This window comes from Anser cygnoides, chromosome 5 (assembly GCF_040182565.1).
Source record: "Anser cygnoides isolate HZ-2024a breed goose chromosome 5, Taihu_goose_T2T_genome, whole genome shotgun sequence".
Classification (NCBI taxonomy): domain Eukaryota; kingdom Metazoa; phylum Chordata; class Aves; order Anseriformes; family Anatidae; genus Anser; species Anser cygnoides.
In genome coordinates, this window is record NC_089877.1 from 53,763,884 (window position 1) to 53,778,067 (window position 14,184).

Genomic DNA, 14,184 nt, shown 5'->3' on the forward strand with positions numbered 1-14,184 from the left:
ATTGCTTGCTGGGTGCCTGTTTGTGCCAAGTGCACGTTTGCTTAAGAAGACTTCGGGCAGCCTGTGGACTCCTTCAACAACAGCCCCCGTGGAAGCTCCTTGTTCAAAAACCACAGCTCTATCCTAATAGCAGCATTTTCAGGTGTCATTTACTATCATTTTACTACATGTACAGCTGCGGCCTTCTTTTAACTCAGGCTAAGCACAGAGTTTCTTATAAAGAAGTCTAAGCACAATTTTCAAGATGTTTTGGTGTACAAAGGATCTCCCAGTGCTCCTCTCAATCCCCATCAGCAAGCAGGCAGACGCTGAAGCACTGGTCATACTGAAGTCTATGTGGCGATTTAATTAACTACTCAGATGTTCCTGATAACTCCCAAGGGTTGTCCCCTCCCTAGAGAAGAATTTCTCCTATTTCTGCTCAGCACAAGGGCTCCTGGAGTTTTTCCTGGAAGGCGCATCGTGACCTCATTGTTCAACGTCCGGAGACTCGGAGTCTCGCTGCCTGCCCGATCTGTCTGCTCTCCTCAAAGCTTTTGGAGAATAAGGTGTGCAACACGCCTTGGGCATCTCTGAGGAGGAAAACGCACCCCTGCCCTAAAGGGAAAAGCCAGACTAGGCTCAGCAGAGTCTGTAAGGCAAAAGAAGTTCTGACAGTCACACAATGCACAGGGTGCACTTCATTATGAGGAGAGAGCTGAGCCCATGAAGCCTATAAATTTCGGTTTTAGTTAAAAGTGCCTGATCCTTGCTTGCCCCTGTACAGAATGATCTGAAAATGTAAAACAAGGTGGGCTATGGCCAAAAGTTTATCACTGTTATTATCTCTAAAACGCATGCATTAGTTACAAAACTAAACAGAACTGACCTTTGGAGCTCCCAAAGCTGTTAAACACTGGTTTCTCTGATTTTGAGGGAAAAGGGTGTAATTACAAATTCATCTTTAGTTTCAGGGGCAGTGTGAGTTGGCTTGAAGGGTCTATTTTCTACTTGGGCACTTTCAGCTCAGAGGAACAGAAAGCAAATCCGGTCTCTCATCACAGGGGTTATATCTTAATAATATGGACGGTACCCTCATCTGCTTAACCACAGACCGCAAAGGAGAGGTTAACACCAGCTCTCCGGTGCATTCCCCACAAAGACGCAGAGAAAAAACAGGACTTCTCCCACACGATGTGCTGCAGATTAAATCCATGCACACAGCAGAAGTTAGCGCACTTCTTCCCTGGAGAATTGCAGACAATAAAAGGGAGCCTGTGAAGCTCTCCAAAGCCAACACCCAACGTTCCTCAGAGCTGACGTCCATGTTCTTTACACCTCAGCTAAAACTTCAGAAAATAAAGTCGTCAATTAAGCCGACACATCAGAAACATACCTGGATTGCAACTCTCCTATAAAAGGAAGCTGGAAAGGAGCCAGGGATTTCCACCACACCTTGCCACGTCAAAATGCCAGCCACGGTGAGGCTGCAAGCAGTCACTGCCGCTCCTTGGGAGCCCAGCGTGAGCCTCTCCCCTTGCTCCCATGCTCGCAGAGGACAGAAACCAGCTGCACTCGTGAGACAGGTTGACACTGTCAGCCCCAGGACGCTGAGGAACCACCTGAAATGTGGGGTCCTTGCCATTGTGGTTACAGCACAAGTGGCTACCAGCACGGATGGGCCTTTTTGGTAGCGGTGTTTGCTACAGCACCTCTCCAACCAGCACAAACTAGGGCAACAAAAGCCGTGCGTCGGCAGAACTGCTGCCAGGGGTTTTGTCAGCACAGCGATGTCAGCCGAGAGCGTCACTTTCTAGATAACACAGCCGTGACAGCAAAACTATGTGCTGTAAGCCTGAGTCAAAGATGGGCAGAAAACTGGAGTCATATCTCCTCAGATAAAGGAGGACAGGAAGAGCTGCAGTTACTGACGGGTTAGCAGTTTCAGAAGCAGCTCATTTCCCCACTGGAAATACACATCTCCTTCCCTAGAAAGCAAAAGAAGTCAAAACCAAAAAACGCCATACGTGGCTACCATAAATAACATCCACTTCTCCGTTTACTTTCCTCCCACTGCGCAGCGTGGCTCACGAGATGGCGCCTCCTGAGCCACGAGGGAAGGAGAAGCTCTCTCCATTAATCTCTCCAAACGAGTCACCAGAAGAAAAGCGGTGTGAATCACAGCGCGCTCGCGCTGCTGATAACACGTACACGCAAGGCAGCAGCCTCGGCACGGGCTGGAGAGCTCTCCAATCTCTCGCTGAGCTTTTGCTCCAACGTGCTCGAGGATAAAGGAGATGTCAGGAAGCACAAGAAAAAGTGCACGCCGCAGACCCCCGCGCTGCCTCGGTTCTGTGTCTGAACACGGCACAAAAACACTCATCACGTCTCGGCGTAGCCTCTCATCCAAGACGCCGGAGAAGATAAAGCAACAAATCTCACTCAGGATGCACCAGCTAGCAGAGGTGCATTGTGTCGCCAGCCGCTGTAATATAAATCCTCCTGTGAAGCTCGCAGTATCATTTGCAGCACCAGGCTTCTCGGGTTTCTCTGGATGAAGCACTATTTCAGCTCTATGTTTAGCACTTGGAAAGCAGCCAGGAAGACTTCCATAACCACCACTGATTTGTTAATCCCTTAATGCACAGGCACTGTTTGTTACTTAGGACGTCAGGTTTCATCACTCCTCAGCATGGTGGTGATAGAACTCCTTGACACCAGACTGCAAATATTATTGCAATGTCAATACTCCCCGGGAGGAAGCCAAGCTGAGTTAAAATGTGACTTTGGTGTTGACAAGCCAGTTTGGCATCGCCGAGTTCAAAGTGCCAGGATCACCTGGCAACTTTAAAAACAGGAGAAAGTTTGCCAGGATCCTAGAGTCTTAGCCCAAGATCCGCATGGCAACAGCTAAACACCTTCCAATCAGATGAAGCACGAAGAGTACGGTAAGTGGATTAAACTTTCCCACGAAAGTGCTGGGAACAACCTATACATATGCATGAGAGTGCGTCCATATACAAATTTTCCTCATTTTTCTCCCCTTTTTTTTTTTCCATAGTCTGCAGACTCTGGTAGAAAACGAAGTTACAACTGGTGAATTTCACATTAGGCATTAAAAGAGAAAAATTCCAAAACTAGGTCTGTAGCACCGCAGGCTTGGAGGCGATGCAGTTCAGGATTCCCAAGGAGTTCACCCAGTGGCAGCTTCAACATTTCTCCCGCTGCCCTAAGGAGAGCTGTCTGAACGCTCACGATAAAAAAGAGTTATTTCCTGAGCACCATCTGAAATAGGTTGGATCCTGGTATTTTTGGAGGGCCGTTAAGACATCACAATGGGACTGCACAGAGCATCAGGGCCAGGCTGGAGCCGGTAGCTCCTGCTGCTAGGGAGGCTCCTGGCTCTCTCCAGGGCACAGAGATATCTGAAGATAATTTCTCTGCTTTCTGGATCCAAACTTTTGTAGTAACACAGCCTGAAAGGTGAGGACAACGGAAGACAGCTTGTGTGCTCAGAGGAAAACACACAGCCTTTACACCCAGGACAGAGCAAAGGCAGAAGGGCTGAGCCACCCAGTAATTACCACCACTTCTTTTTGACCTCAGAAGGCAGACACGACCGAGTGGCGTGCTCGGCCACAGCAGGACAAAACCCAGCCAAGGGCACATCGAGCAGAGCCTGTCCCCAAACCTTGCGTGTCCCCTGGCAGCTGCGCACGCACAGCCCATCTGCTTATCAATAACTCCAATGGAATCGTCTCGGGGCCTCAGCCAGCACCAGCCAGTGCACGGGCTGGGAGAAAGACAAAGGGAATTAAAATTAAATTAGCAATTGATTAATACTTGAAGCCACTCGGTAGCTGTTGAGTTGAGAGTCCTTTGGGGGTTTTAACCGTTCAGCACTCTGCGCTTCATGCTACCGATCGCATGGCTAGCAACGGTAACAAGAATACCTGAAACTTGGGGCAATTTTACCAAAAGCTCACAGTCTGGTTGAAACGTGGGTTTCAATAAAAAAAACTATTTACCAGAATTATTTTATTGAAATCTCAGTAAGCACATAACCTTCTTTTCAATTTTATTTTTAACACGGATATTTTAGAAATAAAACAGAAGATACCAGAGCAATCTATTTTCAGACTCAGTGAAATGCAAAGAAAAACATAAAAACTTTTTTTTTTTTTTGGTCTTTTTTACTTCTAGTCCTTATACTTTGGAAGAACCTGGACCAAAAGGATTCTGAAAACTCAGTGCTTGAACAGTGTAAAAGTGAAAAGATGCAGAGAACAGGAGAAAAAGGGTAACTCTTCCGCCGGTTTAGACAGTGTTTCACTGCTTTCTGAAGAGCTGCCCCTCTTCGCACAGAGTGCTGTGTTTTAAGAGGGATCCAGAGGGGACATATCAGACTGAAGGATTGTTTTCTTCCTGCTGCTTGACGTTCCTATATATAGATAGGTAAGCACGAGCAATGATCAAAAGCCCAGCAGCACATGGAGCAGACTTTGAAGGACGGATGCAAGCAAAAAGTGCCAGTTTTGAAGACATCTGTTCTGCTTTCAGCGAGATCACAAATAAAAGCAGGGAGCCAGCACTGCACAAAACTACTCCCAAGGCCGTCCTTTTACTACAGCCTCCTCATTCAACAAGATAAAAGCAAATGTAAAAGGGCAAGCGAGATCCTGCAGCAAGGACACAGGCAATGCCGGAGCCTCACACCACCACCGCATCCTGCACGGAGGCGTCCACGTGCAAGCACAGCGAGTGCCCTGCTGCTGCCGGTGCCAGCAGCCCCCCAGCCCCTGCCACCCATCCTTCCTGCACGTCAAACCACGTTTCTCCTGAACACACAGACACGGGCACTAACAGTTTATTTTTTTCTCTCTTTGCAATTTTGAAGTAGCATTCCTGCAAATGTCGCGTAACAAAACAAGACCAAATTCCAGTAGTGGGGGGTTGGTACCAGTATGCTCTTCCCCTTGTAAGAAGTCCCCACTGAATTCAGGTGGGCTGACACAACTGTGCAGAAGCAGAACAGCCACATTAATACCCATTAGGGAATAAAAAACCTACCTGAGAGAGAAGCTTGTTGTCATCCTCCAGCAGTTTCACTTTTGTTTCAAGTTGCCTGATGTAGTTGGAAGACGAATCTTTAGGAAAAGAGAAAAAAATATGTTTACATTTCTTGTTTTACACGTAAGTACTGTCAGACAGCAAAATATTTCCCCTCTGTGGAAAGTCTGGGAAAAAGAAATGTATTAAAAACTCAAGTGTAAAGGACAAGGAGGGTTTCTGCTGAAAGTGGTTTTTCACTAGAGAGCTGAGATTCGGCAATTCAATATCTTCTGTGAATCCATCAGTGCCACCGGGTTGGGCTGAAGGGGAGAAAAGGAAGTAAAGCGAAGCTGAAAGACTGAGCTTTGTAATTTCTGGCAGTAATTTTGTAGCTTTCAAAGACATTCTTATTCACCTAAAATGCACAAATATACTCAACAACAGAACAAGATGTTTCCTTTCACATTCAAATAAACTACTCCCCCTCAAACGCACTTCTTTTTCTTGCAAAACCAAGTGAAAAATTCACACAAATAAGGACAGCACTGCCAGAGCTGCCATCACTGCAACAGGGCATGAGGTATACAGCCAGGCCGCCGGGCTGAAGCACGCACACAGCCTGAAGTATGCAACAGAAATGCCCACCCATGAGATCTCTTTTTTCTAGTGGAAGCATGTGACCCTAAACAGAAAATTACAGTACAGTGTAACCCCACGTAAAATGGCGATACTCAACTTGGAGGAAGTTAATGGCCAGTTTACCACTACCGTAAGGCAGCAGCACCAGATAGCAGACCTGGCACAGAAGATAATTTGCCAGCGAGCACTGTGGGTGGCTTACTGCTGTCCAAAACATTTGGGGTTTGTTTTGAAATGTGCTTTGAAACACCACATTTGCAAATTTCACAGGGAAGAAATCAAAGGAATCTGGTGGAAACCTTTTATCCATTTTCATTACAGCTTAACAGGTTGCAATAGTTCCTTCCATCCATCTGGATGTTTGTAATATTTCCCCTCCACTTGTAATTTCGGTAGCAGAGGCTGCGAATTGTTACAGCAGGAGGACAAGAGGGAGAGAGTTTTGCAGCTTTAGCACATGAAAAAAAAAAAAACCTGAACGGTTTCTGCATTGTTAAAAGGGCTCTGTGAAATGGAATTCTATTTTCCCTCATTTCATTTATTATGGAACGACTGCAAAAGCCGCTATTCAGCCACGGGACTTCACACTGAGCATGAATCAGAGGAAGCGAGCGTTACGCAACTGCGCTGATGTCGGTGCGCGTTGCTGACTGCCGGCACCCTGGGATCAGCTCCGGCACGGCCAGCAGGCACCAGCAGCTACAGCTTTCCACAAGCAAATGCCTGCACCTGCACATGTGGAAGGTTTACGCTCGCACCACGCCAAGAAGCTTATCTCACCCAGTGCCAGTACCTGCCAAACGCACTCAGCGCAAGCCTGACTGCTGCTTCTTGGCGACTCTTTGGGTAGTTTTGCAGAAAAGCTAGCATACGAGCTACTGCTAAGCACTTGGAGTGCTCTGACCATTCAAGAGAAAAATTGGAATATGCTTGGAAAAGTGCTACCATAGGCAAGAGCCAAACTGCACATAAAGGAACAGCAGGACCCATCCGAGTCAAGTGCCCAGCTAAAGTGTGCACACTGTCAGAGAAAACATGTTCGCTCCTTTGTTTTGATTGCGCTTTGTGCAAAACCAGGAAATCCAAATAAATCCTCATAAAAAAAGCATAAGAAGACACCATAGGGAACTATGTAAGTTCCACCAACAGTTTAAGTGGCCATGAGGTTCACAATGAGCGTGTGGCCATGAGCATCACCTTCAGCTGCAGGGATCGCAAACTGTCTGCCCAACAACAGCTCAAACCCAGGAGGAGTCTCCAGATGAGAGGAAAAGAGGGCAAATGAAGTAGGTTATGTGATCGATCCATAGCACCTCACCTTCCCAGCTAAGGCTTCATGCCAATGGTGTTGTGAATCCAGTCATGCATATAGAAACGTGTAGACTATAACGCTACAAAAGATCTCTGCTTAAGTCAGCAAGATTTCAGCTCCAGCTTAAAGAACTTGCTGAATTAGTAATGAACCTGTCCTCCATCAGGGTGATCGGGGAATTCTTAAAGCCCATGAAGCACAGTTTCACCTCCTCTGTACCCACTACATTTTGTTTACTTACCCCTAAATCCAGCCCAGTAATACCCATTTGGCTAACCAGTTCCCAGAACAGCCTCCGGCTCAGCCTGAAGACACCTCGGGACTCCACCTTTTCCGCTTGTGTGCTGGATACAACAGGCTCCATCTGCAGATCTGCTCAGATAAGGCGTCCTTCCCCGCCTGCGCTCCAGCCCCACCAGGAAGCAAGCACTTGCTGCCAGGGCAGCAGCAGAGGTAAGTGCCTTACCCAAGGAAAGCAGCGATCCCGATACATCAGCTCCTGATTTTTATCTCGTAGCACTGAGGCATTCGAAGCAGCTCCAAGGAAGGATTCACAGCGGTGCCAAAGGACAGGCTCAGCCCACGCCTGCCTCTGGACTGAGCACAGCCTCTTCATGCGTACATGGCACAGGCAGCAAGACTTGCATAAACAAGCGCAAAAATGCTAGATAATGCTAAGGACGCGTTGCGGGTCACACACACGCTCCAGAATAATCAATCTTTACGAAGCCTTTCCCCTGTTAGCTGTCCAGGCAACAGGGAGCCCGCTCCACACAGTGCCCCCCACACCTCCGTACTCTCTTATCGCTACTTGATGTTTTTCTTGTGCCAGACACAGACCACCACACTACGTTGTGCACAAAGTGCAGCAACAACAACAACAACAAAAAAGCTTATGGGAACTATTTCTGAGCCCAACAGGTCCCTTCTCCCAGTCCCTTGTCCATGGAGGGCAGAGAAGCTGCAGGAGGCCCTTTTGGGCAGCTCTACCTGGAGCACAGGGTTCATGGCCCAAAATGGAGGCCGACAGCCCAAGCCTCAGGAGCAACCCTTCTTGTGTGTTTGTGGTGGCTTCAGCATTGCTAACGGCTACAGGTAATTAATGTTAAATGGTCGAGTTGGGACGCAGAAGCTGTTGTGTTCAGGCCCTTGGATCTACAAGGAGTGAGTGACTGGCTGACCAAGAAAATTGACCATAGTTGCCCAAGAAATGGAAATGGAGAGAATAATTTTATCACTTTATTTCCTATCCCTTGCAAAGAAAAAGGCATTCCATGGACATGTTGGGGAGGCAACCCCTGCATCCCCAGGAACCAATGCACTCCACAACCACCTCCAGCCTTAAAAGCCTGTTTTGAGATTTGCTGGAATTTTTCAAACACCACTGTTCGATCCCGAACTACATCTGAGGTCTGACCTCAGCCTAAAAACACTCCACAGCAATGTAAAATATAAGGAGAAAAAAGCAAATGAGCTCTTTTGTCAGCAGAAGATGCTCTATCTCAGGCAAAGGTTGAGAAACAGTGCTCAGAGCCGCCACCACCCTCGCCATGCCCTCACAGATGAATGGTCTCCATCTTCTGGACCTGCCAGTGCTGAGGTGGGTGCCACACAAGCCATCTGCACCTTGATCTCAGGTTTAAAGAATCCCATACCTCTCCTGACAGCAGGCAGCAACACTCCAGGGCTCAGCAGCAGAACCCCAGGCTGAGTCTCTCCCACGTTAGATCAAGAAACACATTCCCAACATTTTTCTGCCTCTGACCTTCCTCTTATCAGCGAGTCTCCCCCCTTGCCTGCCTCCCCCACAGCCGTGGGCTGAGGATGGCCCCGCTGACCCACCCAGGAGAGGCGGCAGAGCTGGAATGCTGACGGCTCGGACCCCCTCATCCCCTTCATTAAGAATTAAATGGATGGTCCCACCACCTTGTCAAAGCCTGCCGTCAGCCATGAGGAATGCTTCACCCTCAGCCCGAACGCGCTCTCCTTGGCGGCACGAGCGGCTGCTAGGCCTGGGTGCTGGGACGTACCAACCAAGTCCGCCCACGCCTGCTGGTGCAAGGCCAGCGGCCCAGTCAGGCCAGGTGGGACATCAGTCAGCTCTGTAGAAGTGTGGCACTGCGAAGAAGCACAGCACCACAGAAGCAGACAAGGATGGCGGGCAAGGACGCATCGGATAAGCTTTTCGACAGGATGCTGTGGCCTTCAGTGCCACCTGGGATCAGTGTGTTCCTCCTGTCACACTCCTCAGGGTCATGGGCAGCCACTGAATGAGCAACGCCTGCCTTAGCAGGCCAGACAGCAGGAATTTCCCCTCAAAAACCCCAAGCCTCCCACCCACCACCCTCCCTGTCACGCGTCAGACCAGGTGCTACCAGGCCACCATGCCGGGAGCACCTTTCAGCAGCAAAAGCGAGTCTGGGGCTGGTCCCCACATCACCACCTCCACGAGCACCATGCGAGCAGCACCGATGGAAATCATACCTCCGTGTCGCAATCAGCCACCACTCGCTTACGCTGTGTAAATGCTTCCAGCTAAACTGTTGGCAGAGCTGTAAAACCTGAAGTCCTGTTTCTCTATAAAGCCTTTGAAGAACTAATTGGATGTAGCTCCTCACATTATCTCCATGAGAGGTAAAGGAGTCACATTCCAGCCCACGAAGGAGCATTACTGTTGTTATCCACCCTTCTCAAGATTTACCGTCTTAAAAAATACACTCCATCTGGAATCGGGGGTAATTCAACTTTGATGTAATCTCGCTGAGTAACTTTTCTCCACGTAGATAAACCACTTAATACTCATTACTGCTAGATTGAGGCAAGACAAATCACTCTACCTTGTTTTAACTAAAAGGCCTTTGAGGGAGCAGGGAACTGCCTGGCTCCTGAAGCTTTTTTAAAACATAAATTAGAAGCTGTTTCAACAATCAAAACAATCTCTAAGCCTGCTGAGCACAGAGCAGTGTCATTTTAAAAGACACTTGGAGACACTGGAGCCTTTCCGATCCTCATTTGAGATTTCAGAGAAATCTGTCTGAGGGGTAAGTAAGATGAATTATACATTTATTTTGACAGTAACAACGGAAATGTTTTTATTTCCGTGTATGTTATTTCTCAAAACCACGAGCACGCGGAGCAGAGGCTTGCATTGCAGCTACACGGCTGGCATCGAGCCACCTTTATTTAAGACATTTTTATAACGAGGCCTTTATTTCAGCACTTAGATGGACGTAAGAAGAAACACAACGCTTTTACTTAGCACAGTTCACAACAGAGAGGCAAGAAAAGGTTAGGGTAGCAGTCCATGAGAGGAGGATGCTGACTCCCAGCTGCCTCAGTCGCAGCGGGACGGTGCCTGCACCCCGCGGGGGCCATGCGGAACACCTCCTGCTGCATTTTCTCCCCAGGAGCTACATTTACAAAGCATGACTTACGACAGCAAAGCACGGCTATATCTGCTTTGTCAGTGTCCTGCCAACAAGATTCTTCCTCCCCTCATCGAAAGCAGAGACCCTAAAGGGGTTCTCCCAAGCCCATACCCGAGGAGGAAAGACGTGGGATGGAGCGATGTTCTGCCAGGCTCACACCTTGCGGCCAGCTGCCTCGTTCTCCCTCCTGTGATGAGATGGTGATATTTTTGCTTCCTCCTCTTCCATCAAAGAGGATGATGAGAGAGAAAGACATTCATCTCAGAGAAAGACCTTCACCTGCGCTCAATAAAACACTTCACTGTCTGTCGGCAGTTTTGTTATCACACCTCTGCTCTTCAGCACAATATTTCAGATTCTTATTGCTCTGCTGGTTTTGCTTCTTGACTCAGACAAGCAGGCTGAAAAATAGGCCAGTGGTTACATCTCATAGGGTAGTTGATTTATTAAGGCAACGGGGCTCTTTCAGAGCAGCTAGGAAGCAGATGAAACCCACACCTTTTTATATCTCGTCATTGAAGGAAACTTTTTAGAGGTGGACAAGCCCCTAACCCTTGATTTTTCCTAGGCAGCCCCCATCTTTCTGCTCTCACCAGCAAACCCCATTCATAGAACCACAGAATCATCTAGGTTGGAAAAGACCTGCAAAATCATCAAGTCCAACTACCAGCCTGACTTACTGAGTCCCATCGCTAAACCCTCGTCCCTTGACATGTCCCTTGGTGCTACACCCACACATCCCTGAAACACCTCCAGGGATGGGGACTCCACCAGTACCCTGGGCAGCCTATTCCAAAGCTCAACCACCCCTTCCATGAAGAAATTCCTCCTGATGTCCAATCTAAACCTCCCCTGGAGCAACTTGAGACTGTTAATTCCTGATGCCCTGTTTCAGACCGGTATGCGAGGCACGTTTTCACATCAGGGTTAGTTCAGTGAGCGGCTCAAATGCGAGCAGGGACGCTGCAAAGCCACTGTTGAGTTACTCTGCTTTTGCAGGTGCTGCCCTCAGGGCTTTGGGGGCTTGCTGTGCTGCGACACACTCAACTCCGTGGTGACTCTCACCAGGACACAGGGAGGAACTGCTGCTTCTGGCAGCCGGAGGATGCTGCTGGCATCCAAGGGACTTGGCCGCTGTCCCCACTCCAGCCCCTGTCCCGCTGAACAAAGGCAGCTCTCCTGCCTGAGCAAAGTGACACCCAGGCTCCGGCCCAGCTAGTCCCTGTTGAAAACATCACTAACCGCAGCTGGGACAGCGTGTGAGTGGATGGGAGGGCAGGTTTGCAGACAACAGGCAGGTAAAAGCCAAATGAAGGAAGCCAGCAGTGAGGTGAAGCAGCTCGGTGACCTCCTTCTCTGCTCTCAGGTCCAGAATAGCAGATGCTGCTAACCCCAAGCCCCACGCCACTCCAGCACGAGCTTGGCCACAATCTGGGGTCTCCCTTGGGATGCAATCAGAGAATAAGCCACAACAGGGCATATGGCAGACAGAGGCTCCCAGCCCACTTTTAGCAGATTTTTACTCAACGGACACTGCCTTAGTCCAAACAAATAGCAGGCCCATATGCAACAGCCAAAGCTACCCATGCTAACGCTTGTCTGAGTAAGACTGGAAGGATCAGGCCTCATATTTTTAAGGTGCAGGTGATGTCTCAGGTATAGAATAGGTATTAAAATATTATTCAAAACAATAGAGAAGGGCATTGTCAATCCACCCACAAATAACACATAAATCCACTCTCAGCCTACTACACACGTTTTTAACCATCCCACGGCAGTGGATGTGTGCTGGCAGCAAGGCTGTGCTGCTGCACAGCGCTGCTCCGGCAGGATGGGACAGATGCCACTGGAGCTATTTAATTAACATTTCCAAGCGAGTCTCTAGCTAAGAGCTCTGAAGTTCTCCAAGCCCGCACGTTCCCAACTCAGTTCCAGCCCATTAGGCCTGTCTGGGAGCTTAGCAGCCTCCAGCCAGCCTGGACGAGGCTGATAAGGTCTCTCTGACTTCAGCTTTTGCAGCTCCCTGCCGCGACTCCCAGCCACGCCAGCACCTTCCAGCACTGAACATCTGCCCGCTGCCACTGTCACCAGGAGCTCAAGAGCCCCCGATATCTTATCAGGATTTCATTAGGACGCGGCTGATAGGAAAGGAGGAGCGTGTGCATGTGTGTGCCTGGTATGACAGAGCAGCCAGGAGAGAGCTGTCTTGTCTCTTCAGAAAGTGCCGACCAGTATCTCCTTTTTTTGCCTGGGTGACCTTTACATTACAGCCTCCACGGGGCCACCCTTCTATCACCTCAAAGCAAAGCAGGAGCCGGCGGAGATCTCTTGCATCCCGGCACTCTAACCCACTCGACCTGTAAAACCTGCTTAATGGGAAGGGGTAAATAAAGCAGCACAGAGAGTGCAATGAGGAAGAGGGAAACAGAGTTGAGAGGGTGGTGAAACGTCTCTGATCCTGTAGCCTGACACTGCACTGCCCCTTCTCCCGGAGGGAGAGCTGGTGGGGTAGCTTCTCCGGTGCTACTTCGCCTCTGCCAGAGAGCAAGAGCAGGCAGGGCTCACACTCCCCACACAACGTGAGGAGCCTCTGCTCCTGCTGATACAGCTTTTATTTTCCCCCAGTCTTACTTTATTTACATCCCTACACAGGAGAATGGGAGAGCATTTTGCTGTCTTCCCACAGGAAAAAAAAATGATGCAGTGAGTCCAAAAGTGCTCGGCAACATTTTCGACCTGTTCTCCCTGCCTGCAGGGCAGATGAGCCAAGCCACAAGCCGTGGCCACTGCTGCTGGTCCAGGCTTCCCGGGGAAATCTTTCCTTCTATCCTCCAGAGATTTTCAAGGTAAACAATCCAGTAAAAGATTTGTGTTTGCTTTACAAGTTGTGTTTTAATGCCTGGCTGTGGACAACGCTCCGAGAACAATCGGCGTGGGGTTTATTTGAGGTTCAGCCTCAAAACAAGCTTTCAAGCAAGGGCAGGCAGGCTGTAATTAGATGCAATATGTAAACACGGTGCTAGAAATATTAATGTCCAATATATGCACAGCCAGACAGTCTTGACTGGTGCACATGTAACAGAGGAAAGCTGATTTACATGAGCTGCAGCTCTCTTGCCCCGTGCATACAAAAGCCTTCGCTGTCAGAGGGAGCAGGTGCTCCCTGGATCGGTTCCAGGTGCTGCAAGACGTGCAGCACCCATCCCAGCTCCCTGACACCACGCAGATTTCACGTTTCACTCAGCCTCTCGAAGAAGCCATTTGCTGTCCAACCACGTATACGCGCTCAGTGAAGGACTGCCTGAGCACAAACAGGGTAATTCTAGAGAAAGCAGGACAACATCCGAACCGGAGGTGGATCGGAGGGATCCACCCTTCCACAGTGTGGTACCGGCATTTTTCTGTCGCTGCCTAAGGGTTGATGTGAAGGCAGACAACAAAAGATGCAGAAGCTGGAGGAAGGACGGGGCAAGATCAGACTGACGACTGGATGTGATGCTGTGCTCACAACAATCTGCAAGTGAAAAACTGAAGAGAAAAGCACGAGAAACACCAACAGCCTGGAGGGTCTTTGACTGTCTCATGCCTTGGTCAACAGAGCTCCAACCAAAAAGCTTTGCTTCCCATGTCAGAGCCTCGCTGCAACAGTGCGAGAGCTTCTGCTGTCACCAGTCCCAGCAGAGTAAAGCCATCGCCTGTTGACCAGTGCCAAGGCGGTGAATTAAGAGATCACCCTAATCTTCCTTATCCTGTACCTCCCTGCTATTGCTACAG

The 14,184-nt window shown here is 49.1% G+C and overlaps 1 protein-coding gene and 1 long non-coding RNA gene across 7 annotated transcripts in view; one reads left to right on the top strand and one right to left on the bottom strand.

Annotated features, from left to right (window-relative positions):
• Positions 1 to 14,184, bottom strand: part of CCDC85C (coiled-coil domain containing 85C) — a 104,533-nt gene that overhangs the window by 35,020 nt on the left and 55,329 nt on the right. For 5 of the 6 annotated variants that reach the window (XM_048069895.2, XM_048069894.2, XM_048069896.2 and 2 more), the window contains one exon: positions 5,050 to 5,126. In XM_048069895.2, the coding sequence (XP_047925852.1) occupies positions 5,050 to 5,126 (77 nt within the window). Of the gene's footprint in view, positions 1 to 3,459; positions 4,421 to 5,049; positions 5,127 to 14,184 lie in introns of those variants that run through there. The other variant, XM_066998331.1, reaches the window with a different exon arrangement.
• Positions 3,325 to 4,562, top strand: LOC136790985 (uncharacterized). Its single transcript, XR_010832004.1, has 3 exons — positions 3,325 to 3,462; positions 4,183 to 4,279; positions 4,431 to 4,562. It is a non-coding gene; the product is annotated as an uncharacterized lncRNA (long non-coding RNA).